We start from the raw sequence: 26,011 nt of genomic DNA on the forward strand, positions 1-26,011 counted from the left end.
CACCATAGGGGCTCCTGGCTGGCTGAATCAGTACAGCATGTGACTCTTGATCTTATATGTTATATACATATATCATATAATTTTTTTAAAAACCACTCTAAAAAGGTTTGGATCGACAGTCCCACACTGTACCACAGGTCCTTATTTCTACCCCCTATTTCCTTTCCAAAGAACTGTGCCATCATCATCAACTCTCTGGAAACCCCATTGGCTGAGGATCAAGTCACGGGGAGAGGCTCGTGCGCGGTGTGTGTGGGATTTACCAGCCCTCCTATGGTGCCAAAAAGGAGAGAGATTTCATGCCAGCATGAGAGACCATTTATTGTTCAGGGGCTGGGCCCCCACGTTTTGGGGGAGCTCCCCCACCGCTTCCTCCCCCCATCGTCCCTGTGGACCCCTCAAGTGGCAGGTTGCTGAGTTGATCGTGGAGGGAGCACATCTTCAGGTGTACATAGTCCAGAGTGGCCACCTTCTCCCTGTAATAACAGAGAGTGGGGGGCTGGTGCTGATGAGGCCAGATGCCAGGGGGCTAGAGTGGAAGAAGAAGGTGACTCGGGCCCTTTCCCCAAGACCTCACCCTCCTCCCACGCCCTCAGCCTCCTTCCTCACTCCGGCTTCATCTTGTCGGTCAGCAGCAGGTTCTTGGCCCGCAAGGCTTCGTCTTGGGCCAGCCGAAGGGTGGAGCTTAGGGCCTCTGCCCTGATGTGTTTGGCCAAGGCCTGGCGCTCCAGCTCCTGGGGAGAGGAGTGTAGGCGCGGCTGGGCTTGCCGGACTTGGCTGGGGGTGGAGGGGGAGCTGGATCGCGGCGGGCAAGGGTCATGGGGCCCATGGGGTCCACGTTCCTCCCCCAGGGTTTCCCATCATGCCTTGGACCTGAGACTGACCCCAGCATCCCACAGTGGGCTTTCCATATCCCATCATGTGCTGAACCTGTGGCTATCCCACTGTCTGTCCCCTAACGTACTGCCCTTCTGTGTCCCAGCAAGCACGCAACCAGCATCTAACATGTTGTCCCCTAATGCCCATGAACCATCGTGCATTTGATATGTGTCCAGGTCCCAGGATCCCATCATTGGTGAACTACATCCCCTAATTCGTAAGACCCCGCATCTCTCTTGGACCATCATCTCAGTTAAAATAATAATCCTCAGTCCTCTGGTTCCCTACATTCCACAACGTCCCAGGCCCCGTGTCCTCTCATGTATTAGTCCTGTAGTCCTGCCACATCAGTGTCGTCTCACCCACTGCAACTTGTGTCCCATCGTACATTAGGCCAGTATCCCATAATACATTAGGTATCTGTGTTTCAGGATGTACACAGGCCTCAAGTTCCATCAGCTATTTGGCTGGGGCCGGTGGTGCAATACCTCGTGAAGAGCTGTAGTTCCATTTCCCATGATGCACTAGCTTACTGTGACTTGTATTCACTGGGTCCCCTGTCTGACCTCAATGATCCCATATTGCGTCCCTTAAGGTCTACAGAAAATCAGGCTTGTATTCCATGAAGCTGTAGACGAGCGTCTGTCTCCTGTGTCCCACCATGCATCAGATCCAATGTGTCATCCACTGCCTTGGGCCCAAGTCCATCACCCCGGGTCCCATAATGACTGACCTGTGACTTACCACCCACCAGACTGCTTGCCTCTCCTCCCCACCCGATGCATCAGATCCACGTGTTCCCCCAACACCTGCCACGAATGGTGTTTAGTGCTTCCCATCCTGCCACACGTCAACAGTATCCTTGTGTCCGGGGCTCCCCTCCCGCCCCCCTGATCGAAAAGTGGGGCATGATGGCCTGTGGTCCCTGGTACCAGAATCTTCTTGTGTAGCCGCTGGCAGCTGGGGCAGGCGGGAGCCAGGCCCCTCTGCTTCACCTCATCCACTAGAGGGGTCAGTGCTCGCTCCAGTAGCTGCTGCAGGGACTCGGTGGACAGCTGCTGCCCCTGGCTGAGGGAGGGGCAGTCACTGGGTGTAAGGAGCCTCATACCAACTCCATTCCCAGATGCCCCATAGCCACCTGCCCGGCCCCCACTCAGATGGCGCTTCCACTGTGCACCCATGCACCCTTCCCACCGTGCACTGGGGCCAACCTACAGTGCATCAGGTATCTTTTGATTTCCACAGTGTGGGTAATTCCCACAGTGCCCTGGGGGGTGCCCACTCCCAAAGGGTAGCAGACAGCCCTTAGTTCATGGAAAAAAAAAAACCACATTTCCCATCATACACTAGTTAAACTTGAACCCGTATTGGGAGTCCCCCACTTCCTATTGCGGACCAAGCCTGGTATCCTTCCGTTCTCCAATGCATCAAGGTCTCAACCTTTCTCACGATGCAGAGAAACCTGGCCTCCCACCAAGTACCACATCCCAACCTTCCCACAATGCACTGGAAATCCAGGATGCTCAAAATGTATCATATCTTGTGTTCCACAAGACACTGACTTCATCTTGTGGGAAGGGGAGAAATCTGGCTCCCATAACGCACAAGGACTAGCCTGTCCTAAAACGCATGGGGATACTCTCCCACCGTGAACTCCTCCCTATCCACTCCACCCGCTGCCAGAGTCTTGGCCAGTGCGCCATCTCCTTCAATGGTCTGTCCTCAACGTGACCCAGAATGCACCACGCCCCGCCAGGCCCCATCCCCTTACCTGGCACAGCGGGCACAGGAGCCTTGGGGCGGCCGATCCAGGGTCATGGAGAGGTCAGACCCTCTTCGAGAGCTCCGAAATTGCCGCCCCAGCTCCTCCAGAATAGGTTTCATTGGGCCCAGCCCCTCCAGTTCGCTCCTCAGTGAAGCCACAGACACTGCAGATCGCTCCACCCTGAGGTGAGGGTAACCAGTGCTGCGAGGTAGCCTCTCCAACGGTTAAGTCCCCTTCGCACTTCACCCATTAGCGCAGCCCCTCCGTTTGCATCTAGTCTGCGATACTCCGGCCCTGCCCCGCCCCTCTGCGCTCTGATTGGCCTTTCCTTTGTGTTTTAAGTTCTGAAATGCCCCTCCCTGTTCTCCAATTGGCTTTCCCTGTTCCTACTTGGCTCCTCCCCTTATCCTTTTAAGGCATGGAACACAACACTTCTCTAATTGGCTCCGCCCCTCAATCCTTATTATCTGTAGCAAGCCACCCCCTCTTTCTAATTAGAGCTTCCACGTGCCAGGCTAGGGGCTCGACCTCTAGGCCCCAGCTGATGGGTCCATCCCTGACCTTCAAGGCCCCGCCCCCTATTCCCTGGCCGCGCGCTCGCCTTGGTTCTTACAAGGTGCACAGCTCATCCGCCCGGCCTCGCAGCTCCTGTAGGCCCCGCGCGGTCTGCGCCTGCTCACGCTGCGCCCGCTCCCACTGGCCCAGGAAGCCGTCGAGCCTGCCGCCCAGGCCCCCGAGCAGCCGCAGGGCCTCCTGTACCGCCCCCTCCTCCTGATGCCACCGGGCAGTCAGCGAGGACACCTCCCTCCTGGAGAGGCAGAGGTAAGGAACGGGTCAGGGCTGAGGTTAGGACAGGTCTCCAACGCCCCCTCCCTGCCCATGGCTCTGGACACACCCAGCTCCCAAATTCTCCTGTCCTGCCCATTTCTTGCAATCCTCTCACGTCCCTGTCCCCTTGTCGGGGGTCCTGGCCCTTCCCTTGTACTGCCCCCTCCCCCCAGCCCCATGCCATAGCTCCTCCAGACGCTGCGACCCTGAAGTTGGAGCCCCCGAGGACCTGTCCCCTACCCAAACCCGCCCACCCTAGTTTCACCAGACGCGGACCTCCCTTCCGCCAACCCTATACTCAAAACTCAGCTCTTTGAAGTCCGGCCTTTCCAGCTCACCATCCCCAACACCCTCCCTCCTGGGCTCCTGGAGCTCCATCGCATAGGCCCTTGTCCCGATCTGATCTTCGAGGCTCCACCCTCGGGCCCGCCCATGTCAGGTCCTCGAGGTTTCACACCCTCGCACCCTTCCCACTTGCCTCAGCTCCTCAAGGCCGGCAGAGACTTTCTGCAACTCCTTCTCGCTCACGACGGGGCCCTCCCCCGCCCGCGGCCCCATTCCCCAACCGCCTGAGGCCAGGCTGCGCGGTCGCGGGGGTTCGTTGGGGCTCCCCGGAGGGCCAGAGGAGCCAGGAGGCTGGGCGGGGGGGCCCAGGCCCTGCCGAGAGAGGCCAGCCTCCAGCTTCTGCTCCAGCTCCTGCACCTCGGCCTCCTGCCTCCGCGGTGTCTCGTTCTGCAGCTGCTGCTGGAGATAACGCAGCTTCTCCTGGGCGGGGAAGGAAGGCGGGGTGACACGGTCCAGCCACTTGCCTCCCACGACCACCTCCACCCGCCAATCTGCCCAATGACTCCCCGAGATTGGAAAGTAAATGGATGGGGAAGAGAAGAGTGGGAAGCCCCGTTTCGAGTCTAGATGGACTCTCCACTGCTGTTGCTGGGGAGGACTGGCCCGTCTGAAATCCCACTCGCTTTAACCTCCGAATGCTCGCCTCCACGGCCCCATCCAGCCCTCCACCCCCACTCCGGTTCTCCGTGGGGCCAAATTCCAGCCCCTCCTGTTAGAACAAGTGAAGCTTTTCCAACATGGTGCTGGGAAATGAGTAAGAAATGGGGGCCGGACAGGCATTCCTGCTCAGAGTCGGACACGAGTCCCTCTCCAAGACCTGAACGCAGGTACGCATGGAGGAGCTTGAACGTGAACGTTGAAGGGGCGGTGGCGGTGGTGATGGGGGGCGGGGGGGTGGGTGGGCAGGAAGCCCCACCTGAAGTCTGCTTCAAGTACCTCGTGCGTCTGACCTCTTCCCCAACCCTCCCCCCCGCCCCTCACCTCCAGCAGGGCAGAGTTCTGCTTCAGGACGTTGGTTTTTATTTCAGCGTCTTCCACCGACTGGGTCACCTTCAGGCAGTTCTCCTGGGTCAGAACACCAGGGCAGGGGCCCTGCCTTCCCATTCCGGTTCCCGCCTCCCAAGTCTTACCCTCGCTAGTTCCATGGAGGCTCCCACCCCTCCTCTGAAACACACCTGCTTCCTCCAGTCTGCCTGGTTCCCTGGGCTTCAGGGATGGCTTCCTCCGTAGACCCCCCTCCAAGGGCTAGTTTTCTCCACCCATCTCCTGTCCATGACTCCATTCCCCCTCACGTTTCCACCTTCTTCCTACTTCCGCTCCCTTCTCCCCACCTTTCTCTTGCTCGGTTGTGGCTCACCTTGAGTTGACTGCAGTAGCCTTCTAGTTCCTCTGCCTCTTGCCGCCTTCTCTCTAGATTCTCGCTCAGCACAGAACACTCACTCTGGAGCCCGGAAGGGAAGAGAGGTTAGCCAGGGCCACGAGGATACCCCATGGGGAGGAGAGGCTGGGTCTGGCAAGGACCCTTTCCCTTCCCAGCCTCAACCTTCCCAAGCAGGGCTGTGGGGGCACTGAGTTGGAGGAGAGCTCTAGGAGAGGAACTTGGCCGTGGAGGAAGAGGAGGTATGGGGGGGGGGGGTCCCCACACCTGCAGCGTCTGCACGTGCTGGTTAACCCTGGTGGTCTTTTCCTTCAAGCTGGTGATGGAGTCTTTGGCACGGACCAATCCACTGTTGACCCCACTCTGGGGAAGAATGGGAGAAGGCAGGTCAGTGGGTGTGTGGGAGTGAACCCCAACCCCAAGAAAAAGGTCTAGAACAGAGAGGAGGCTGGGTTTGCACCTCAATTTTGCCCTGCAATGGCTGTGTGACCTTGGGCTGGGGCTGTACCTCTTTGATTCTTGGTACTCCTGTTCCATGAAACCAGAGGGTGGGCTCATTTTCTGCTTGGTGAATGGGAACGAAAAGAAGTGGGATCCGGAAGGGAGTGGGGGGGGGGGGTCAGGGGAGAACTCAGATCCATGGGAGATGGATGGTCTCAATTGAACCTTGAGAGAAATGCCCTTGGGGTCCACAGACATAAATAAGATGAACTATTAAAACACATGCTGTATTTTTCTCTCCAGGCACTGGAAAAAAAATTTTAAGATAACCCACTTTCCAGATATAAGTGCTCACTAAGCACCATGCCACACACACACACACACACACACACACACACACACACACACACATTTCCTTTTCAGTCCTCTAAGCCACACCTTTTGACGCTTTTTGGCCCAATCGGCAAGTGAGGAAAATGAGGCTTAGAGATACAATCCCCCCTTGAATTCCCAGGTACACAGCGCGTGAGATGGCCTTGTCAGATTTTAAACCCAGAGCCTTTGTTTTAAACCATGACACCACATAGCCTCTGATCATCGCCACCTTATATCACCAGAAAATGCTTTAGGACTCATGCGAAGCAAACTGTGGCCCAAGAGGGATGCAGGTGGCAGGATCCACTGTCTACTCTTCACATTTTTAGATGACTTAGCCTGGCACACGACTGTCCAGGCAAAGACTACATTTCCCAGGCTCCCTTGCACGTAGGTGTGGCCACACGACAAAGTTTCAGCCAATGGGATGTGAGTAGCAATAAGGCAGGCATTTTCTAAGTCATGCCTTTCTTAAAGGAAAAGAGGGAAAACATCCCCCTTTCTCTCTTCTTGCTGGCTGGAGTTCAAAGTTGGTGGCTAAAGCCAGAGCAAACATCTTGACCACCAGTTGCAGGACGCAACAAGATAGAGAAGGCTGAGTCCTCAGTACTGTGGAGCCGCTGTACTCAAATTCCAACCACTGACCATGATGTCCATGTGAGAGAGAACACCTTCCATCGTGTTTAGCCTGTGCTATTTTGTGTCTTTTTGTTACTGGCAGCCACACTTGCGACTCTATAGCTGAACCTCCAGAACACGGAACCTGTAACGCACTTCATTTGAAGAGTAAGCCTGCTACGCTTGTTGAGATTATTATGTGAGAGAGAAATAAAGTATCTTGCCTAAGCCAGTTACTTTGGTGTCCTTCACAGTTGCTGAACTAGTATGCAAAGAGAAAAGGGAGAACAAGTTTCCTCTATCGTAAGAAAAGGACAACATCACGTTCCTTGCATGATTGCTCTGGAGAAGAGGTGTGATGAGAAATATCGTATTGAGGCACCTGGGTGACTCAGTCGGCTGTGTCTGACTCTTGATTTCCGCTTAGGTCATGGCCCCAGGAGCCTTCATCAGGCTCCACATTCAGCATGGAACCTGCCTAAGATTCTCTCTCTTTCTCTCTCTCCCTCTGCCCCTCTCCCCTGATCTCTCTCTCTCTCTCTCTCAAAATAAAAAAAATAAAAGAAAAAAGAAATATTGTATTAAGGCGACATAAGCAAAATGATGGATCCCCAAAATTCCACCCCTCCATAAAAACAATGAAAAAAACTGCCCAAACCTGTAAGAGTCAAGTCCTTGAGAAGGTGTAACCATTATAAATACATATATGCACCAAACAGAGCTTTAAAATGCATGAAAGAAGGGACGCCTGGGTGACTCAGTCGGTTAAGCGTCTGACTTCGGCTCAGGTCAGGATCTAATGGTTCATGAGTTTGAGCCCTGCGTCGGGTTCTGCGCTTGACAGCTCAGAGCCTGGAGTCTGCCTCCGATTCTGTGTCTCCCTCTCTCTCTCTGCCCCTCCTCCGTTTGTACCCTGTCTCTCTCTCTCTCCCTCTCTCTAAATAAAACATTAAAAAGAGTTTAAAATGTGTGAAACAAAACCTGACAGAATTGAAGGGAGAAATCGACAATTCAACAACAATGGTTGGGGACTTCAGCTTCAGTATCACACTTTGAGTAACGGACAGCACAACCGGAGAGAAAATCAACAAGGAGACAGAAGACCGGAAAACCACTATAAACCAGCCAGACCTAACAGACGTCTGACAGACAGCCCTCCACCCGGCAAGAGCAGAATACACATTCTTCTCAAGTGCCCATGAGACATTCTACCTCAGGTCCAGGATGGACCCTGTATTGAGTCAGAAAACAAGTCTCAATAAATGCAAAAGAACCGAATCATACAAAGTATGCTTTCTGACCTCAGTGACCTCAAGAGAATGGAGAGTAGAAGTCGTTATCAGAGGGGCACTTGGCTGGTGCAGTCAGTCGAGTGTGTGACTCTGGATCTCGGGGTTTTGAGTTTGAGCCCCGCGTGGGGTGTAGAGGTTACTTTAAAGTCTGAAGACATCTGCACAGGCCCATAAGAAGTAAAGAGATTGTGGCTCAGTCGGTTAAGCGTCCAGCTTCCCGCTCAGGTCATGATCTCCCAGTTCATGAGTTCGAGCCCCGCATTGGGCTCTGTCGCTGACAGCTCAGACCCTGGAGCCCGCTTCGGCTCTCTGCCCCTCCCCCACTTCTCTCTCTTTCCCTCCCCCCACTTGTGCTCGGTCTCTCAAAAATAAATAAATGTCAGAAAAAAAATTTTTGTAAATACAGTGAAACCTTGGTTTGCGAGCATAATTCGCGCAGGGAGACCTGCTTGTAATCCAAAGCGCCCATATATCAAAGTGAATTTCAAGAACCATTGGCTCAGTTGTGATCACGTGCCATTCAATGGCACGTACTACTCCTATTGCAAGACAGCACATTTATCAAGTATGAAATGTATTAGAAACGTTTGCTCGTCTTGTGGAACACACCCAGAACAAGCTACTCGCCATCCAAGGCTTTACTGTATGTCCATAAATTCTTTGACACTTCTCTAAATGAGGAGACTTACCTGCCTCACTTGAATGTCAGCTGGACTTAGTGACCCTCGTCGCTAGTAGAATAAGGCAGAAGTGATGGTGTGTGATTTAAGAGACTAGTTCACAAAAGGAACCTTGGCTTCCTGCTTGCCCTCGCTTGCTCTGGGGAGTCACTGCCATGTCACAAGCAGCCCCTTGTGGGGAGGCCCATGGGACAAGGAAATGAACCTCCAGCTAAGAGCCTTATGAATGTGGATGTGCAAACTCCAGTCCTGGTCAGTCCTTCGGATGGCTGCCGCCCCTACTGAAATTTTGACTCCAACCTTATGAGAAACCCTGAGCCAGAACCACCCAGCTAAGCCACTCCAGGCTGGTTGTTCTAAGTTTGGGGATAATTTGTTTCACAGCAGTAGCTAACCAATACACAAAGTGATTTAAAAAAATTACTTATTTTGGGGGGGGGCTCAATTGGTTAAATGTCCGACTTTGGCGCCTGGGTGGCTCAGTTGGTTAAACATCCGACTTTGTGGTGGTTCACGAGTTCGAGCCCTGCGTCAGGCTCTGTGCCGACAGCTCAGAGCCTGGGGCCTGCTTCGGATTCTGAGCCTCTCTCTCTCTCTGCCCCTCCTCACTCATACCCTCTCTCTGTCTCTCAAAAATAAATAAAACATTAAACAAATTTTTTTAATTGTTTTTTAGAGAGAGCGAGCAGGGGAGGGGCAGAGAGAGGGGGGGACAGAGGATCTGAAGTGGGCTCTATGCTGACAGTGGAGAGCCTGATGCAGGGCTTGAACTCACAAACTGTGAGATCATGACCTGAGCCGAAGTTGGATGCTTAACCAAGTGAGCCACCTGGGCGCCCCTGATTATTTTTTTAATTTTTATTTATTTTGAGAGAGAGAGAGAGAGCGCTAGCTGGGGAGGGACAGAGAGAGAGCACAAGAGAGAATCCCAAGCTGGCTGTGCACTGTCAGCACAGAGCCTGATGCGGGGCTCAATCTCACGAGCCGCCATATCACAACCTGAGCCGAAATCAAGAGTTGGATGCTTAACCGACTGAACCACTCAGGTGCCCCCAAAGTGATTATTTTTAAACTGAAGACCCAGAAGATCTTGGGTTTCCTGTAGCTGTTCTGGAAAATAAGGAAAGTAGGTCCTGGGGTCTACTCCGTTCTCCCACTTAATAATTGTACGACCTCAGGGAGGGGACTCTTACCCTACCTGTCACGTGGAGGTGAGGTTAATAGCTACCTTCCCAGGGCTGGTGGGAGGGGCACAGGCTGGCCTGTGGTCAATACTTCTTTGAGAAGGGGCCATTTGGGTCCCTGGGGGTGAGTCTTAGCTTCACTGAGAGCAGATCTGGGGGTGGTGAAGACAGGGCCTGTCGCCCTTGGCTGAGAAGCGAATGGCCTGATGGTGAGGGGAGAGCCAGAGATGGGGACAAATCCCTCCTTGGCCACCCATAGGCTGCACCTTGGCCATCAACCCCCCCCCCCCCACTCTGAGCCTGCTTTGCTTCCTTTGCCATAAAACAGGAATGATGCTACCTTGCTCAGATGGCAGTGAGGAAGGGTGGCCAAGATGGTAAGGTCAGTAAGGCAAGCTCAATGACTAGTGTCACCATTGTTGAAAATAATGACAACAGGGCGGGAAGTACCAGGAAGGGGCTTAGCACCAAGACCTCACGTAACCCCCAGGAATTCTGCCCTGTCCATCTTTGCGTTGCTTCTCTGACCTTCTCAGAAAGCAATACCACCATCTCTGTCCCTTTCCCAGCCTCGTAATGGTGTTGTCGCTTAAGACAGGAGCCCAAAGCTTCTGCTTCGTGTTCTCCTGCTGTTCTCTGTCGGGTCTGGAACTTGTCATCTCAGCTGGGGTCCTCAGGCACCCAGTTTCTTCCTTCTTCTCTCTAGGGCTCTGTCTCCCTCTCTCCTGGTCCCTGCTCTCCCCCTGCCCCAAATATCTGTCCCCCAGTCTCTGTGGCCTCTGTCGCCCACCTCTGGATCTCTGTGGCCTCACCCCCACCAAGTTTCCCTCCCCCCACTCTGGTCTCTGTCCCCTTCTCTCTGGGTTTCCGCCACCTCCCCTCTGCCTGTCTCCAGCTTTCTCTCCTGTCGTAGCTCAGGTGCTGAATGCCAGGATGGGGTCTTGCTGTCCCCGCCCTACTGCTCCCGCCTGTGCCCCTGGATGTTGGCTGTCATTACTGTTTCCATCTCAGAGAAGGAACCTCAAACTCCTGGGAGGCTGATGCATCCGCGCAGCCCCACCGCAGCCCATGGCTGCTTCGGGCCTTGCTCTCAGCAGGGCTCTTTCCCGGCTGTCACAATCCCCCGGGGACGGGATGTGACTCAGAAACACTTCTGGTGGGAGGCAGGCCTCTGCAGACGCTCCGAGAGGGAGGACACTGCTCTGGCTGGGGGAGATGTCTCCGGGGCCACCCGTCCCACCAGGACTCTCTCTGCCCTGTTCCCTTCTTTCCATCTGACCCTTCCATCCCGGGCCCTCGCCCAGCCTCCTGTCTGGCCTCCCTGCCTCCAGCCTCCGCCTTCCAGACATCCCCACACCAGGTGCAGAGGAGTCGTCCAGGGAAAGAAGGGACCTTTGCATTCACACCACCTAATCCTGGCCCTGTCTCTTACAGGCTCTCCTACTTTGCTCAGGTCATGCCACCTCTCTGTTCCTCAGTTACTTGTGTTTCCATCTTTAAAAGAAATTTTTTTTTTTAATCTTGTTTAATGTTTTCTTTATTCTTGAGAGAAAGAGAGACAGAGCATGAGCGAGGGAGGGGCACAGTGAGAGAGGGACACAGAATCCGAAGCAGGCTCCAGGCTCCGAGCCGTCAGCACAGAGCCCGATGCGGGGCTTGAACCCGCGAACCGAAAGATTGTGACCTGAGCCGAAGTCGGACGCTCAACTGACTGAGCCCCCCCGGGCGCCCCTTATCTTTAAACCAGTAATTATACCAGTTCCCTGACAGAACTTCTAAGAGAAGAAAACGAGATTCCCCACCACGGGGATGTGACACAGTGCCTGGCACATAGTAGGTGCTCAGTACAGGGGAATGGATTCGGAACTCCTGAGCTGCTCCTCTCCCCTACCCAGGAACCTTCAATGGCTCCCCATTGCTCTCAGGAGCACATCCACAGTTCTCAGCCTGCGTGGCCTCTGCCCTCTCCACTCCAGCCTCGTCCCTCTCACCCCCCACACTCCAGCCCCAGAGACCTAACCCCCTCTCCCTGTCCTTTTGCACCTGCTGTTCCAGTTAGCTAGAACACCATTCTCTGTCTTCTGCTTGGGGAACACCTTCCTTATCTTCAAGATCCAGCTGCTGTGTTGCCTTTTCTGGAAAGCCTCCCTTGACCATGGCCGACTGGGCCAAGGCCACCCTCTTCAGGGCTCCCACAGTGACCTCTACTGTCCCCATCAATGCAGGGTGCGCCCCCCCCCCCACCAACTCCTGAGACCGTCTCCACTACTTATAAGCTGCATGACCTATTTAACCTTTCTGAGGCCTCAATATCTTCCTCTGTGAAATGGGGATAAATGACAAGCAACACTGATTCGGAGCCCGCAGCCGTGCTAAACGTTTTACAGAACGGGCTCCACTTCTTTGTCATGACCACCTCGTGAAGCGGGCGTGGCTGCATCCAGAACGCTGTCTGGCTGTCCATTTGCTGCTCCTACACCAGCGCTTGGCACATCATAGGCGTTCAAGACCTATGTGTTGAAAGAGCAAACTCATGCATTTCCAGTTTTACAGATGAGGAAACTGAGGCTCTCAGAACATAGAAGGCGCTTAGGAAATGCTAGTGAGTCTTGTGAGCAACACTATGACCATGGTTGTCATTCGTGTAATTCTCAGAGTCCGTATCAAGCCCAGTTCAGGGCCTGGCCCGGAGGAAGCCTGGCCGGGGTGGAGGGTGGCAGGGAAGTTAAAGGATCAAACCTTGGGAGCGACTCGGTGGGCTCCGTTGGTTGAGGGTCCGACTCCTGACTTTGGCTCAGGTCATGATCTCGTGGTCCGTGAATTCAAGCCCCGCATCAGGCTCCATGCTGACAATGCAGAGCCTGCTTGGGATTCTCTCCCTCCCTTTCTCTGCCCTCCTCCTACTCTCTCTCTCTCAAAAGAAATAAATAAACATTTTTAAAAAGAAAAAGAAAAGATCAAACTGTAGCACTCTATGCTCTAGTCAGGAATTCTCTAAATCCCCCCTAGATCTCGCTCACCTCTCGGTTTTGCCCCAGATTTAGGTGATCCCCTCCGAGAACTCCTACTCAACCATCAAAGCCCGGTTGCAACAGCCGCCTCCTCCAGGAAGCATTCTCTGATATTCCCAGCCTGGTTTGAAAGTTATCACCGCAGTCTGTCTCTGCCAGCCCCACCAGACCGGGGATTCCCCGAGTTGAGAAACCTGGCCTAACTCCTACCTGGGACTCCAGCCTCACCCAGAACATTTGGAAGCGAGTGAATGAACTAAGGAGACCAATTCCCTAGGCAACAGGCATCATTCACCCAGGATGGGACTGATCCAGGGCTGGCTTCGTGGTTAGGGGAGGAGGAGGCGGTTCCTCTGGGCCTGGAGGATGACCAGAACTTTCTTCCTCCAAGTCAAGAAGAGCCCCCCGCCCCCCCTCCTCAGTATTTGTCTACCACCAGGGTGAAGACCCTAGCCTTCCCCAGCCAGGGCCCCTCACCAGTATTTCCGAGATGTCTGGGTCATCCGAAGCCCAGGGTAGAGTGGGGGAGGCAGGGGGCACCGGCAGTACAAGCGGGCCACTGTCCTCTGTGGTTGAGTCTGTCCCTGAGGAGTCAGTGGGCTCCATCGCGGCCAGGTTGAGCAGTGACACATTGGTGCAGGCGGAGGACCTCTTGAGGTTCAGGCACCAGTGCATTGGCTTGTGGGACATCCGAGGCTCCACCCTGTGCAGGAGAAACGGGCAGGGGGCTCGAGATACAGCCCCAGTGGGTCCGGTGCCTCCTGCCTCCCTGTCTCCACACTGCCTGCCCTCTCTGACTGCAACCTTATCGTCCACTTTCTTCGTCCTCCTCCCTCTCTGCTGCCTGCTTTTCTCCTCCCTCTTTCCACCTTCCCTCGCTCCATCCCCACGACCCTCTTCCTCTCTACCTCCCTCTGCTGCCACCGCCGTCTGGCCTGGCCCTCGGTTGCCCCCTCCTCGTCTCCCCCTCCCCTTCCTCCAGCACCCACGGTGGCACTCATGCTCTGTTGGAGGCAGTGCTGGGCGCTAGGACCGTCCCCGACAGGGTGCGACAAACCCACCCGTGGAACGACACGGCCTTCTTTTTCTTCGTGATCCCCTTGGCCGGGGTGCTCACCCCCTCAGGAGCCTCGGGGACCAGCTCGGAGTGGCTCTCGACCCCCGCTGGGGGGTCCCCGGCCTCATGGATCTCTTTGGATTGCCAGATTGTCTTGACCACCACGCTCGCCATGGCGTGGGTGGGGGGGGGGGCCTGCCCCCGGGGACTCCTTCCTCTGAGACTCTCCACCTACTCTGACCGCTGACCCTCAAAGTCCCTGTCCTCCCAGGCCTGCCTCATAAAGGACCCAACCACTGGGCCCCAGTAAGGGGGGGGGGGGGTGCATAGGGGTAGGAGAAGGCACTGGCCAGTGTGTTCCCCCAGGGGGTCTCCCTGCTGGTTCTACCAGATATGTTCCTTCCATTAGAACCACAATGGATTTCTCCATTCTAGTCCAGAACTTACAATGGATGGGCCCACTGGCCCTCGGGAGAGGTTCAGCTTTCCGTCCCCTGAGACTGTGGGTTCATCCGGCCCCTGCCCGCCACCCTCCCCCCCACCCCCCATGCACACGTGATTCTTCACGCAATACCCTGGATTCGTGGGGTACTCTGGGGTCTGGGTCCCGCTGCTTGGGTCCCGCTGCTGGGGGATCCAAGATTCTGGTGGGGGGGCGGGCTGCGCCGGGGCAGGCAGGGAACAGACAAAGAAACAAGAATTTGGTTGGGGGACACTGGGGGTAGAGGTGGAGCGTAGGAACGGGTCTGGAGGGTCGGAATGGCCAAGGGGAGGCCAGTGTGGCTGAAGCCTTTATGCTGGGGAAGGACACAGCTGATAATTGTTGAAAGAAGTGCCCTGGTGTGTGGGGGGTGGACTGTGGGTGGCCAGGATGGAAGCGGGGACAGTCATAAGGTACGTCACTGCAAGTTTCCAGGGAAGGGATGATGACGGTGACGGTAGCCTGCATGGCGACCGACGGAGGTGGCTGACTTCAGATGTGTTCCGCCCTTGGCGTGAGGGGGAGGGACGGGGTTCTGGCAAGAGTGCCCAAGTGATTGATGGAGGGCCCCTTTGCCCAAATGGGAAGACTGAGGATGAGTCCAGTTTTTCTGGAGAAAATCAAGAGTTGGTTTGCAGAGGCCAAAGTCTTAGGAGCTCTTGCTGGTTCAATCCATGAGATACTTGGGCTACTCCTGGGGTTTCTTCTTAATGAATAGGTCTTCCCAAAGCTCATTAGACCCCCAAATGTGGACTTGTTCAAAGTCTGGTCTTAAAACCTAACAGTGGATTAGTTCTTGAGTCCCGGAGCCCCATAATTGTCTTGTTCAAACCAGCCCTATAATTCTTCCCTTCCCTTCCCTTCCCTCCCCTTCCCTTCCCTGTCCTCTCCTCCCCTCCCTTTCCCCTCCCCTCCCTTCCCCTTTCCTTCCTTCCTTCCTTCCTTCCTTCCTTCCTTCCTTCCTTCCTTCCTTCCTTCCTTCCTTCCTAAATTCTATAATTCCAAGTTCACAGGCACAATCAATGACTTTTAGCTACTGAGTGCCTGTAATGTGGTGAGTCTCAATCAAGGTGTGCTCTAAGTAGAAAACACAGGATTTCAAAGACTCAGGAAAATTAGAGGCTCCTCGGTGGCTCAGTTGGTTGAGCATCTGACTCTTGATTTTGGCTCGGGTCATGATCCTAGGGTTGTGGGATCAAGTCTGGAGTTGGGCTCCGTGCTGAGCCTGGAGCCTGCTTGGGACCCTCTCTCTCTCTCCCTCTGCCCCTTTCCCACTTGCACATGTGCTCCCTGTCTCAAAACAAAAGCAAAGATTTAGGAAAATTAGAATGGCAAATATGTTCAAATGATAGTATTCGGGTATGTTGGCTTCAATACAATATATTATTTAATTTTTTTAACGTTTATTTATTTTTGAGACAGAGAGAGACAAAGCATGAACGGGGGAGGGTCAGAGAGTGGGAGACACAGAATCTGAAACAGGCTCCAGGCTCTGAGCCATCAGCACAGAGCCTGACACGGGGCTTGAACTCACGAACCGCGAGATCATGACCTGAGCCGAAGTTGGACGCTTAACCGACTGAGCCACCGAGGCGCCCCCAATACAATATATTATTAAAATTAATTTCACTTTTTTAACTAAAAAATGTAGCTCGAGTCAGTTGAAAATTATATATGTGGCTCCCACTGTATTTTTATTTATAAGTACCGCTCTAATTCAACAGGGGTCATGAGTTCCTGTGATGGGGGGGAGGGTCCAGGACTGCCCCCCACACAGGATCAAACAATCCCAGGTTTTCCAGAAAGTTAAATCAGCCTTCCTGGTCTGACTCCCTATTAGAATCCAGAATGCCTTTGCTTTAGGGCCAGTCTTGAAAATTAAGTTTTGGTTACTTCATGGACTCTGGGGTAGGGTATGTGTGGAGGGAGGACTGAGTTCCCCCACCTATCTATATCAGGACCTAATTTCAGGACATCCTTCCCCCCCATACTGAGCCCAGAGTTAACTCCATCTGGCTTCAGGTGGCCCTGGGCAAAGGGTGGAAGGTGGTTGGGTTAAAGTGAGGTGCAGAGTTGAGGCAGGGAAGGCACACTTAGACACACTTTTCCTGTTCTTGGGACTCTCCGTGTTTCTCTTGTCCAAAAAGAGGACAAGTTCGAATCCTGTCAGGAATATGTATTTTTAAAGATATTCTCCGGGAGAGAGTGTTTCCTCTTTTTTGAGTTTGTTAATTTATTTTGAGAGCGGGGGAGGGGCAGAGAAAGGGAGAAAGAGAATTCCAAGCAGGCTCAGCCCTGTTGGTGCAGAGCTGGAGGCAGGCAGGGCTCAAACCCATGAAGCGTAAGGTCATGACCTCAGCCGAAATCAAGAATCCAATGCTTAACCCACTCCTTCAGGGCTCCTTCAGTCCTTGCAATGCTTAACGTATCTTTCCATAAAAATGACTTTTTCCAACTCACATTCCTATTAGTTGTTCGTTGTGTTTTTTTTTTTTTTTAAGTTTATTTTTGAGAGAGAGAACAAGGAAGGAGCAGAGAGAGAGAGAATCTCAAGCAGGCTCCACACTGTCAGCATGGAGCCCTATGTGGGGTTAACCAAGAGTCAGAGGCTGAACCAACTGAGCCACCCAGGCGCCGCCCCTAATTGGTCCTCTACTCTCTGTTCTTTAGGGGCAAATAGCACCCCCAACCCATATTGGGAATGGACTTTCCTGGTCACTAAGACAGCTCAGCATGTCCTTCCTCCTAGAATCCAGAATGATTTTCCCAAGCCCCATTCCTGGAAACCCAAATGGACCAATCTGTGAAACGCTGCAGCCTGGCCAGCTCTTGTCCCGGTCCCTATCCCCTGGGGGTTCAGAGTGGAAGTTCACAGGATCCAGGACACTCCCTCAAGGCTCATTCCAAGAATACCAGACTTCTGAGATTAGACAAGTGTTGTGGAGTTTAGTTCCTGGAGGTGACAGAAATGGACTCTCTCAGTTCCCTTTACCCCAAATTTCTCAATAGCCCAGAGAATTGTAGTCCTTCCCCAAAATCAAAGTCAATCAAAGAGGGGCTTGGGTGCCAAGGGGTGGTGGTTGGGCTAAACTAAGGAGATTCATCTATTCCTTCCTTTGAACCAGCGTTCTTCAGTACGAGATGCCATTCTTGCTCAGGAGGAGCTCCAAGTTAGGTGGAGAGATTCACAATGTGTAGAATGGCATTATGGTTGAAAAAAAAAAGGCATTGTATATGGGAAAGTGGTTAAAAGACAAAATATAGTTTAAATCCCCGCTCTACTCTTCTGAGCTGTGTGACCTTGGGCAAGTCACTCAACCTCTCTGGACGTCAGATTTAACGTATGCCTAACAGGACTAGACTTGAATTCGTATTTCCCCCGTTCTAAGAAATTTGGTTTCGACATCTAGGCCGCTAGACAAGGGAGGGGGAGGGGAAGACTTCCTGGAAGAAGATTTAAAGAGTCGGGGTGGAAGAGAGGAGGGAGAAAGGGAATCGGGAACGCTTGCGCAGTAAACACCTCACATTTGTTTGCCCCTCCCAACCACTTCTCTGCAGCAGGGAATTGCAGGCGGCGCTCCACCTATCCTAGTCCAGCTGAGTGACAACCCCCATTCACTTTCCTTCTCTACCTATCAACGCACTTCTCCCGCCCCCACAGCCGCCCACTCGGGGGCGGGAATAGGACAGGCCTGGCGAATCCGCGACGCCTGCGTGGGCGATCTACCTGCTCATTGGACATAGTCAACACCAGTCCCGCCTCCCAGGCCCACTCCCCCGCCTTCCTTCTTATCAATCCCTCCCTTCGCCGGATCCAATCAGCATCGGACCCGGCCGCTCGGAGGGGGAGGTCCCATAGCACGCAACCGAACTCCGCCCGTCTCTCGGGCAACGCCTCTTCACCCCCTTCCTGCGAACGGAAATAGCGGGCCGCTGAGCCAATCGTAGCAGCGTGCCTTTGTCCAGCGGCCAATGAGAGAGGGAGCGAGGGCTGAGCCCGAGTCTGAGCGGCAGTAATCCGGACCAATGGGAGACTGATAGCTCAGTACGACGGGCGCGAGGGGAGGGGCCGGAGGCGGAGCCGCGGCCTGCCAGCCCGCCCGCCAGCCAGCCCGCCCGCCCTCCCCCCCGGCCGGCTAGGCTCCTAGGCGCTGCTTGGGGTCCTTTCCTCCCGGTCCCCGCCTGCCAGCCCCCGCTGCGCTGTGCCCTGCCCGGCCAGGCCTGGAGCCGACACCACCGCCATCATGCCGGCCGTCTCCAAGGGCGATGGGATGCGGGGGCTCGCGGTGTTCATCTCCGACATCCGGAACTGTGAGAGCGCGGCCGGGGGACACTGGAGGGAGGGGGAGCGTGGAATTGAGGGACTCGGGGGTTACAGAGGGGCCCGGGCGTAGAAGCCTTTGCGTCGTAGAGGGGAAGAATAGAGAGGCCCCGGGGGGAACTTTAGGGTGGGGGGAGTGGAGAGACTTAGGGTGTCATAGAGTGCCTCTTGAGGTGACGACACGGAGTGACTAGAGGCGTCCGGGAGGGTCTTAGAGGAGAGGAGGCTAGTAAGGTCCCAGGGCTGGGGACCCTAGAGGTGTTCCCTGGGAATGATAGAAAGGCTTGGGGAACCTATTAGCTACGGGCTTAGAGAAATCCCTGATGTCGATAGAAAGAGAAGGAGGTGCACGAGTGGAGGGGGGGGTCCCCTGTGCGGCGATAGAGTGGGATAAGGCCAGAGGGGACCTGGAGGACGTGAAACACAGGAAGCATAATGGTGCCGGGCTTTGAGGGCCTGAATGAGGGGGTGTCATAGAAGGGAAGGGGCTAGGTAGGTCACTGAGGTTCCTGGCTAGTGCATAGAGAGGGCCTGAGAGTAATACGACGTCCCAGAGGGTTGGGGAGGAGAGATGGGAAGGTGGGGGACCATAGTGGGACCCTGGTGAGGGATAGGGGAGCTCCAGGATGGAGGATGGCTTAGTAGACATGGAGGGCAGTGGTGAGGAGACTAGAAGGGTTACTAAGGGGGAAAGAGGGATCCAGGAACACGGAGGATACGTGCTGCAGGTGGAGGGTGTTGGGAGAACCTGAGACAGGAAGCTGGGGGCCTGGAAAGAAGAGGACATTATAAAGTGGGGGCTTGGAGGATGTGTCAGAACCGGGAGAGCCCAGAGCTCAAAAAAGGGCCCAGGGAGCCTTGGGAATTTGCGGGGAGGAGATCTGGAAAGCTAAGGGTTGGAGGAAGCCTGGTTCCAGAGAGAGGTCAAGGGTCAGGGAGCAGGGCACTCCTGAATCTACAGTCCTCTCCCGTCTGACCACCTCAATATGGGGACAGTGATCACCAGCAGGAAGGATCGTCGTGACGACGAGAGGCCTGGCGCCAAGTCAGCTCCCAACTCCTGGGAGTGGGTGTTGGTGTTTGGAGCTGCCAAGAGCTTCCGAGGCTCTATCTGCGCGGGCTCTGGGGTCAGCCAGACCCGGGTCTGAGTTCGAGCGCTGTCACTCCCCGGCCATGTGACCTTGAACGGGGGACTTCACCTCTTGATTTCCTCATCTGTCAGCAGGGGCTGCTGATTGCACCTTCCTGATGAGGTGGTTGTGATAATGTGTGTGAGTGAGGCCTTTTGCACATTCCAGGCACTGGGCGGTCTTGGCTGTTGTTTTTGTCACTTCGGTGGGTCTGAAGAGCGGCCTCTGTGATTACTGTAGAACTGGGGAGGTATGAAAGGATCTGGCATGTCGGAGGTGAACGAGAGGGCTGGAGGCTGTTGGGTGTCTGGTGGAGGAGAGATGTTAATAGTTGTTACGGAAAGAGGTGAGTGAGGAGGGGTTGTGGATTAGGTGGGGGAGGGTGCTAGGAGTAGGTGTGTGTGGCCTCTGATGCCGGTCACGGATGTGACCCTCGGCGACTCATTTAACCTCTCTAAGGCTCAGTTTTGTCTGCAAGCCCCGCCGATGACAGCACCTTGCCTTCACTCATTCATTCATTTGACAGATACTTTTTCGTTACCCCCTTTTGACACTGCCTGGGACTGGGCTCCAACAGTGAACAAGAGTCCCCGGCTTGGGAGCCCCCATGCCGTGAGGGAGATGGAGAATAAACACAGAACTACAGTAAATGATACCAGGTCAGAGGGTGACTGGGAGGAGGAGCCGGGATTGAGATGGGGCTTGGAGGTGACTCGTGAGTAGACTTTTGAGTGAAGCGAGGGAACAAGCCCTGCAGATTTTGGAGGCAAGGTGGGGGGGGTCCAGGCAGAGGAATGGTGTGTTCAAAGGTCCTGGGGTTGCAGCGTGCTTAGCGTGTGTTCAGGTAAGAGCTGAAGGGGGAGAGGGCGGGAGATGAGGGCAGCCACGGATTGTAGAGGGCTTCGTGGGCCTCCGAGAGCGCTTTGGCCTTTCTCTGAGTGCAACGAGAGCGGCAGGAAGCTTTAGAGGCAGGAGGGATGCGAGCTGCTTGATGTTTTAAAATAATTCCTCTGCCTCTGTGAAGAGAAGAGACTCGAGGTGGCGGCGGAAGCAGGGAGATGATTAGGGGCTGCTGCCAGCATCCGGGTGAGAGATGGTATTGGCTTGACCCGGGGTGAGAAGTGGTTGGTTTGGGGACACGTTTTGGAGGATTTGCAGAGGGATTGGATGATGGAGGTGGGGAAGGAAAGAGAAAACAGGTCGGTGTCGCTGCAGGACCCCAGAAGGGGGAGACTCTGACTCGGGGGGAATTGAGCCAGATGGGTTGGGGCTAGAGAATCAGGGATTCCTCTGGTCCTTCATCGTCTCGTCAAGTAACTGTTGAATGGCTGGTGTGTTTCAAACCTTACCAAGGGCGCTGGGGACACAGTGGTGACTAGGACAGATTGGTCTGTGTCCCTTGTAAATCTCCCAGTCCCATGAAGGAGACAGGTACTGCATGAAAATGGTGGCAGTCCTTCTCACAAACGCATGTATATAGATGTTCATAGTAGGGCTATTCACCGTAGCCCAGGAGCGGAAACAAGACAACCCAAATGTCCATCGTCAGATGCATTGATATACAAAATGTGGTACCCCGTGCCATGAAATATTACTAAGCCATCAAAAAGAAGGACGCACGCTACCACATGGATGAACCTTGAAAACCTCATTCTAAATTCTTTTTTTTAAATTTACTTATTTTATTATTTTCTTTAATGTTTATTCATTTATTTTTGAGAGAAAGAGAGAGAGAGTGTGAGCAGGGGAGGGGCAGAGAGAGGGAGACAGAGAATCCAAAGCAGGCTCCAGGCTCTGAGCTGCCAGCGCAGAGCTCGATGCAAGGCTCGAACTCCCGAACCGCGAGATCATGACCTGAGACAAAGTTGGATGCTTAACCGACTGAGCCACCCAGGCGCCCCTTGAAAACCTCATTCTAAGTGAAAGAAGCCAGACATAGAAGGCCACATGTATGATTTCGTTTGTCTGAGGTGTCCAGACCAGGTGATGAAAACGTTCTGGAAATAGATCTTGGTGATTGTTGCACAAGACTGTGGATATACCAGAGACCACTGACTTGCCCACTTTATGGTTGTGTGAATTGTATCTCAGTTTTTAAAAAACTTTTTTAATGCTTATTTATTTTTAAGAGACAGAGACAGAATGTGAGGCGGGGAGGGCAGAGAGAGAGGGAAACGGAATCCAAAGCAGGCTCCAGGCTCTGAGCTGTCAGCACAGAGCCTGACGTGGGGCTCGAACTCACCAGCTGTGAGATCATGACCTGAACCGAAGTCAGACGCCCAACTGACTGAGCCACCCAGGCGCCCCTCAATTTTTTTTTTTTTTAAGTGGAAAAAACGTGTAGCTGTCCTAAGTCCGTGAGAGAGAGAGGGCCACCATGTCGAGAGAATGAAAGCTCTATCTGATTGCAGTGCTCAGACAATGTGGCATAGTTAGCCAGGCCAAGGGAGGCAGAGAAGAGCTGGGGAGGCAGAGGGACAACAGTGCAAAGGTCCTGGGGCCCAAGCAAGACTGAGCTAAGGCCTGTGTGGCTGATGCACAGAGGGACAGGATGGGATCTGATTGGACAGGTGGGCAGAGGCCAAGTTGGTGTCTGTCCTGAGAACACTGGGGAGGGTTTCAAGCAGGAGTGAGGGAACCGAAGGCCTGAGGGATGTGGATGAGCCAGGGCCCGGAGCCGAGCAGGTGGAGGAGGGAGAGGAGTGTTGAGCCATCCTGCTGGAGAATCTGGAGGGCAGAGTGGAGTTCAGGGGGAAGGCTCTAGAAGGAGATGAAAGGCAGGCTTTGAGAAGGAGGGCAAGGAAGGGCAAATTCTGCCGATAAGAAGGGGAAAGGTTTGGGCTGGGCCTGGCCTGAGGGCTTCGTCCTGTGCTGTCTGGAGCGGGGATCTGCCTCCCAGTCACTTAATCTGCCTGGGAGCTCCCCGGGCCCAGGCTGGGGCTGCCCTCCCTCTAGGGCCCCAGCTACCACTAGGCCTGAGGAGAGTTTGCGAGTGAGTGATTAAAAAAGGGGGAGTGGTGCTGGGTTTCACAGTGCCCTGAGCTCCTCCATTGGGGTGCATCCTACTCCAAAAGTGTGACCCATTCCGTTTGTGGCATCTCCCCCAGCCCCTGGAGCACAGGCCCTGCTCTGATCCTTCCCAGGGTCCCCAGTTCTGCCCCCTGTGGGACCTGGCCCACAGGCGTCCTTGGGAGATGTTTGCTAGTTGAATGAATAAGGAAATGAACGAATGAATGAACCAATCAATCTTTACCGGCAACCAGATGCTGCTCTAAGTAACGGGACTACAACAGTGAACAGAAGTCCTCTCTCTCATATTCTATGGAAATATATATTCTCATATTCTCATGCTCATATTCTAAGGGAGCACAGATTGGTACACGAGTAAATATAGAGTATTCAGGTGTATAGACAGGTAGCAGTGGGTGTTGGGAGGAAATAAAGCAGAGAAGGGGTATGGGGACAAGGTTAGGGATAGTGCTCTTATATAAGCTGCTCAGACAGTCTCTTGCTGAAAAGAGGACATTGGAGCAAAGAATCAAATGGGGTGGGTGAAATAGGCCCGCATAAATCTGGAGGAGGAAGTTCTCGGCACAGCCTGTGCAAAGGCCCTGAGGCAGGACTATGCTTGCGGTGTAGGAGGAATTCAAGGAGGAGGAGGAACAGGAAGAGGAGGCCGCGGCTGGCAGGGAGGGCAGGAGTTGCAGTCCGAGAGAGAACTAACTAGTGGATCTGTAGGGCCTGGAGGATGACAGGACTTCACTGAGCCCCAGCCTCACCCACTTCTGTGTGCCAGCTAGTACTCTTGGTCCACAATCTGCGTTCAACACCTTTCCCGTGTCGGGACTGTTGTGAACCCAGGGGATGCCCCCTGGGAGTGAAGCAGCCACACGTCCCTGCCCTCAGGTGCTGCATTCTGCCCAGAGGCTGAGGGTTGACACATCGGTGTGTGCACCCTTCACATGGCAGGCGGCCGCCCAGGGATGCTTTCGGCAGCTGTGTTCTTTTGCAGCCGGTTCTTCACGGAGAGTATTTCCTCTCAGGGGTGGCAATGGCTTTGATAGCACAGAGCACATCTGACCCAGCGAGCCGCGTACGCAAGCTCACATTTTCCAATAGCCACGTTAAAAAAGTAAAACCAGTGAAAGTTTAATGTCTTTTACTTAGAACGTCCGCCGTATTATTTGAATGTGTAATCAATATTTAAAAAAAATATTCACGAGACAGTTGATGTTCCTTTCTCAACCAGAGCCACAGTTTCCCTGGAAATACTCGTTCTGCATTAAGAGTTCGTACAACTTAGGGTCGAAAAAGCAGATTCACAAAGTACCTGAGTTGTTCCAAGCGTACGTCGCAGTAACTGAATTGAGATTTGGGGTTTTTGTTTTTTGGGTTTTTAAATAATTTTTTTAACGTTTATTTATTTTGAGAGAGAGAGTGGGGGAGGGACGGAGAGAGGGAGAGAGAGAATCCCAGGTAGGCTCCATGCTGTCAGCGCAGAGCCGGCCACAGTTCGAACCCATGAACTGTGAAATCGTGACCTGAGCCAAAATCAAGAGTCGGATGCATAACCGACTGAGCTACGCAGGTGCCCTGAGATTCGATTTGATTTGATTTGATTTGATTGATTTATGTATTTATTGTCCCCTTTCTTTGAGACACAGCTAGCGCATGCGCGAGTGAGCGGGAGGGAGGGGCGGAGGGAGAGAGAATCCCAAGCAGGCTCCATGCCGAGCGCAGAGCCCAGCGCAGGGCTCTATCCCACGACCGTTAAAGAGTGTTTACAGAAAAAAATATATACGCACGTACATATATTCTGTAAATATTTTTTAGGTTGTCTCTCTATGCTTCATACGGTCTTTGCATAGGTGATTTCTTCTCCATAAAAATGTATATTTAGGGTGCTGGGTGGCTCAGTCAGTCGAGTATCCAACTCTTGATTTTGGCTCAGATCTTACAGTTTTGTGAGTTTGAGCCCCATGTTGGGCTCCATGCTGGCAGCACAGAGCCTGCTTGGGATTCTTTCTCCCTCTCTCTCTGCCCCTCCCCCAGGCATTCTCTCTCTCTCTCTCTCTCTCTCTCTCTCAAAATAAATAATCTCAAAAATATGTATATTTATATATAATTTAATATGCAAATCTATTAATTTACATATGCATGTGTCCATACACGGAGCTGGCATATGTATAAAAAAGCCCACAGGGGCCTCTGGGTGGCTCAGTTGGTAGGCGTCCGACTTCAGCTTGGGTCATGATCTCGTGGTTTGTGGGTTCGAGCCCTGTGTCGGGCTGTGTGCTGACCGCTCGCTCAGAGCCCGGAGCCTGCTTCGGATGCTGTGTTTCCTCTCTCTGCCCCTCCCCCGCTCACGCTTTGTCTCACTCTGTTTCTCAAATAACTGTAAAAAAAATTTTTTTTTTTAATGAAAAAAAAAAAAAGCCCACAGATATAAGTGTGAAGCTTGATGAACTTTTCCTGACTGAACACAGCTACAGAACGGGCCCCCCAGATGCAGAAACAATATCCTTAGCTCCCTGGCACCCTCCTTGTCAACGCTCCCAGCCCCGACCCCCCTCCAAGGATGACCACGGCTCTGTCATCCAACACCATAGGTTAGTTTTGCCTGCTCCTCGAAGCTTTTTTTTTTTTTTAAGTTTATTCATTTATTTTGAGAGGGAGAAAATGTACGAGTTGGGGGGGAGGGGCAGAGAGAGAATGAGAGAGAAAATCCCAAGCAGGCTCTGCGCTACCAGCACGGAGCCCAGAGGGGGGCTCGAACTCACGTACCTTGAGAGCGTGACCCTTGAGAGCGTGACCCGAGCCAAAACCAAGAGTCAGCAGCTTAACCCACTGAGCCACCCAGGTGGGCTCGAAGCTTTTCATAGAGGTTTAAACAAAGCCCAGAAAATGCTCTAGCCCCAAATTCAATTGCTGTTCAAGTGTCCATCTATCTGCGATGACGTTTAAGCAGGCGGTTTGTTATATATGGTCCATTTATAAAACGGGACTTTTTTTTTTTTTTTTTTGGTCCTTACAGAATAGTTTTAACGCAAGCACTTAAAACAGTTGTGGCCATCTAAAAAAATAATAAAAAACAAAAAACAATAAAAAAAGGTAAAAATAAGGAGAACAGAGCGTGCACCTTGCACCCTTGCTGGGAGCTGTCCCCCACCCCCTGCCACCACCCTCACACAGGCTCTCCTCTCCCGTGAACTGCTCCTGAACCCTG

At 53.5% G+C, this 26,011-nt stretch overlaps 2 protein-coding genes and 1 long non-coding RNA gene across 13 annotated transcripts in view; 2 read left to right on the forward strand and 1 right to left on the reverse strand.

The window, feature by feature from the left end:
* Window positions 1-295: 295 nt before the first annotated feature.
* On the reverse strand, window positions 296-14,190 carry TSKS (testis specific serine kinase substrate). 9 transcript variants are annotated; one of them, XM_027038154.2, is made up of 11 exons: window positions 13,858-14,190; window positions 13,274-13,499; window positions 5,463-5,558; window positions 5,175-5,258; window positions 4,799-4,867; window positions 3,951-4,237; window positions 3,258-3,452; window positions 2,651-2,824; window positions 1,812-1,947; window positions 578-777; window positions 296-476 (listed from the first exon to the last, which is right to left on the reverse strand). In XM_027038154.2, exons 1-11 carry the CDS (start codon window positions 14,025-14,027, stop codon window positions 320-322), a joined length of 1,794 nt encoding a protein of 597 aa, XP_026893955.1. In that variant the 5' UTR covers window positions 14,028-14,190; the 3' UTR covers window positions 296-319. The 9 variants fall into 9 exon arrangements, with proteins under 9 accessions (XP_026893955.1, XP_026893953.1, XP_026893954.1 ...); XM_027038152.2 differs by having other exon boundaries at window positions 4,799-4,909; XM_027038153.2 differs by having other exon boundaries at window positions 4,799-4,882; window positions 13,858-14,178.
* LOC113593462 (uncharacterized) lies at window positions 2,921-7,058 on the forward strand. 2 transcript variants are annotated; one of them, XR_008293603.1, is made up of 5 exons: window positions 2,921-3,466; window positions 4,211-4,336; window positions 5,512-5,582; window positions 6,254-6,401; window positions 6,733-7,058. It is a non-coding gene; the product is annotated as an uncharacterized LOC113593462 (long non-coding RNA). The 2 variants fall into 2 exon arrangements; XR_003413636.2 differs by lacking the exons at window positions 2,921-3,466; window positions 4,211-4,336 and adding an exon at window positions 4,783-4,886.
* A 4,245-nt stretch (window positions 14,191-18,435) lies between the features above and the next one.
* AP2A1 (adaptor related protein complex 2 subunit alpha 1) overlaps window positions 18,436-26,011 on the forward strand; it is a 30,127-nt gene continuing 22,551 nt past the window's right edge. Inside the window, exon 1 of one of the 2 annotated variants that reach the window (XM_053209949.1) lies at window positions 18,436-18,645. In XM_053209949.1, the coding sequence (XP_053065924.1) occupies window positions 18,579-18,645 (67 nt within the window). In that variant the 5' untranslated portion in view covers window positions 18,436-18,578. The remainder of the gene's footprint in view (window positions 18,646-26,011) is intronic. The other variant, XM_053209950.1, reaches the window with a different exon arrangement.

This window comes from Acinonyx jubatus, chromosome E2 (assembly GCF_027475565.1).
Source record: "Acinonyx jubatus isolate Ajub_Pintada_27869175 chromosome E2, VMU_Ajub_asm_v1.0, whole genome shotgun sequence".
Taxonomy (NCBI): domain Eukaryota; kingdom Metazoa; phylum Chordata; class Mammalia; order Carnivora; family Felidae; genus Acinonyx; species Acinonyx jubatus.

What these genes read in the sequence shown, in the direction of transcription:
- TSKS (XM_027038152.2), bottom strand. Translation starts at nt 14,027, where the DNA reads ATGGCGAGCGTGGTGGTCAAGACAATCTGGCAATCCAAAGAGATCCAT. An exon ending in CAGACATCTCGGAAATACTG is followed by an intron (nt 5,559 to 13,273) that starts GTGAGGGGCCCT and finishes ATTCTTCCCCAG; the next exon opens with AGTGGGGTCAACAGTGGATT. An exon ending in GCCGGCCTTGAGGAGCTGAG is followed by an intron (nt 3,453 to 3,950) that starts GCAAGTGGGAAG and finishes CTGCCTCTCCAG; the next exon opens with GAGGGAGGTGTCCTCGCTGA.